The sequence below is a fragment of the Mercurialis annua genome, linkage group LG2 (genome assembly GCF_937616625.2).
Source record: "Mercurialis annua linkage group LG2, ddMerAnnu1.2, whole genome shotgun sequence".
In the NCBI taxonomy this organism is placed as follows: Eukaryota; Viridiplantae; Streptophyta; class Magnoliopsida; order Malpighiales; family Euphorbiaceae; genus Mercurialis; species Mercurialis annua.
The window spans coordinates 49,127,152-49,129,461 of NC_065571.1; the positions used below are offsets into that span (position 1 = coordinate 49,127,152).

Consider the following 2,310-nt stretch of genomic DNA (forward strand, 5'->3'; position numbering starts at 1 on the left):
TAAGTCCAAATAAAAAATTTAGAATTTCTTTAAATTAATTTAAACACAGAATTGGCAAAATAAGATTTTGCCCATGTCTATTTTATCTCATCTCCCCAGGAAAAATTTACAAACCCAAATCAGCCATCTAAATTCTAAAAACTTTTCTTTGCCTATTCTAACTCTTTATTATTATTCCCTACAAATTTCCCTACTTTTCACGACGACTCGAATATCAACCCAACGCTACCGCCGGACATATTATCGTGAATCGCAACAGGTTGACTATGACGGTGCTCCCCTTCATATGTCACAATCAGCATGGCTGGATCATCTGTCGCCCGTTCTACGTGTTTCCTTGCCGGACAACCTCTGACAGTACTACACTTGTAATATCCACTGTATAAAATAAGAACAGGAAACTAAAATCAGATTAAACAAATCAATTGATAATGAGATCAAACGGCTATGGATGAATGAGCATCATAATTACCGTGGATATGGTGATCCCTTGATTGGCTTTTGACCGTATTTTCTCCAAGAGAATTCATCCGGTGGAATATCAGCGATTTTTGAACTGATTGCTGGTACTCTAATGGTTTTCTTAACCCGATTTTTCCTGCAAATGGTTAAAATTTGAATATTAATTATTAATTAACTAATTAATTAATGATTTTATTTCACTATCAACGGGTCAAAGATAAGGGAAGACCAAGCCCCACTACACAATTCAAAAATCACCGCACTTAAGACAAAGATATTTTTAATTAGAAAAAAGTTGGTTGAATTAATTTATTTTAGTCTCTATAGTCTATACCATAATTATGGCAAGTTGAAATGAATCATATTCTCAGGTCGCTGTCACGCGTGCTTTGTCCACTATTATCATAATGGTTATCACCGTTTAACTATAGCGTTGACCTTAATTAATTATTGAGTCAACTCGATCAAATCGGATCAAACTCGTCTGAGTTATCCGACTCAACTCACTCTAGTCAAAATTATTTTTTTAAAATTCTAGAAATGCCTACATAACATACCTTCTTTTGGAGCAGTGGCACTTGCCGCTTGCGGATCCGGAGAATTTTCCGGAGAGATCATCGGAATGATCGTGCTCGTGGCACCTCTTTTTACTGTAAGGACCAGAAGATAGCGGCGGCTTTCCACCGGAGACTGCCGGCGGTAAAAAGATCGAAGATCCTTGTTTTCCGTTCGAAACGCTGCCGTCTCCAGTTATAGCAGATGACATAAAAGACGAGCTGGAAGACACACTAAACTCTAGCTCTGTGTTTTTACCGTTTGAGCTAAATATGTTAGGTTTTGTAAAGTCAAGAGTCACACTCTGCGGCTGAGACTGCACAAAGCTCGCCGGAACAGCCGCGATCGGAGCTGGCACAGGATGCACAACAGATGGACGATTTACAGGTACCGGAGCCACCGCTACAGTATTTAGGTTTATGCTTTGGGAGCGAGAAATAGAAGCGGAACCAGATTGGACCGGCGCCGAGGATAAAGAAGACGACGACTGAACTGGACCGCGTCTGAACCGGGCATGACCGGTCCGGTTAAGAAGAGAGATAACCTTTTTGAACTTTGAAACAGTGACGTCAGTGAGGTCGGTGCAGTCGGCTCGCTTAGATTGGTTAGACATGAGACGAATCAAGTGTTCCATGCTCTTCAATCCTTGTGATGCAGCCTCCTGTATAGCCATTTGATCTTCCATTTTAGCAAAACTCATAAGCTCAACGGCCATGATTTTAATTCAATATAACAAGCTTTGGAGAATTATAAAATCTAAAATTGGAGGTGAAGCTCAAAAGGCCATGAAAAATGAGATTAAAAGTTTTTTTTTAGGTTAGGTTGCAGAGAGAGGTAGAGTAAGAGGGCGAAGAGAACGAGAGGAGTAATATAGGGGGAGAAATAAAGTAAAGTCAAAGAGCAGTTTTGATCAGACGGCTAAGATTAGTTTGAAGATTTCTAAGGATTGATGGGATAATAAATATAAAAGGGAAGACCAAACAAAAATTAATTGAATTAATGGTGGGTCCTTCCATGTTAGAAATATGTTAATGTTAGTATAAAAATAATGTTAAAATGAGCGAATATAAAAAAAATTAAAAAAAAAGTGGAAATGTTAGTTGGAGAGGAGTAGAAGAGAAAAACTTTGTCGTTGTTAAAGCTGAAAAAGGTAGGTTTGGTTATGTTTGTTTGTCTTTGATGCAATTTGTTGCTTTGTCTTGTTTCAATTCGGCCATCTTTAAGCTTAATTTGTTTCTACTTTGTGGTAAAAAAAAATCAATAATATACTCCCTCCGTCCCATTTAAAAAGGG

General features: G+C 38.1%; 1 protein-coding gene across 1 annotated transcript; it reads right to left on the reverse strand.

Moving 5' to 3' along the window:
- Window positions 1-1,852, reverse strand: LOC126667621 (probable WRKY transcription factor 17). Its single transcript, XM_050360628.2, has 3 exons — window positions 1,020-1,852; window positions 473-598; window positions 1-378 (listed from the first exon to the last, which is right to left on the reverse strand). The coding sequence occupies exons 1-3, from the start codon at window positions 1,730-1,732 to the stop codon at window positions 198-200; spliced, it is 1,020 nt and encodes a 339-aa protein (XP_050216585.1). The 5' UTR covers window positions 1,733-1,852; the 3' UTR covers window positions 1-197.
- Between the last annotated feature and the right edge of the window lie 458 nt (window positions 1,853-2,310).

What these genes read in the sequence shown, in the direction of transcription:
- LOC126667621 (XM_050360628.2), bottom strand. Translation starts at nt 1,732, where the DNA reads ATGGCCGTTGAGCTTATGAGTTTTGCTAAAATGGAAGATCAAATGGCT. An exon ending in TGCCACTGCTCCAAAAGAAG is followed by an intron (nt 599 to 1,019) that starts GTATGTTATGTA and finishes AACCATTTGCAG; the next exon opens with GAAAAATCGGGTTAAGAAAA. An exon ending in AAGGGATCACCATATCCACG is followed by an intron (nt 379 to 472) that starts GTAATTATGATG and finishes TATTTTATACAG; the next exon opens with TGGATATTACAAGTGTAGTA.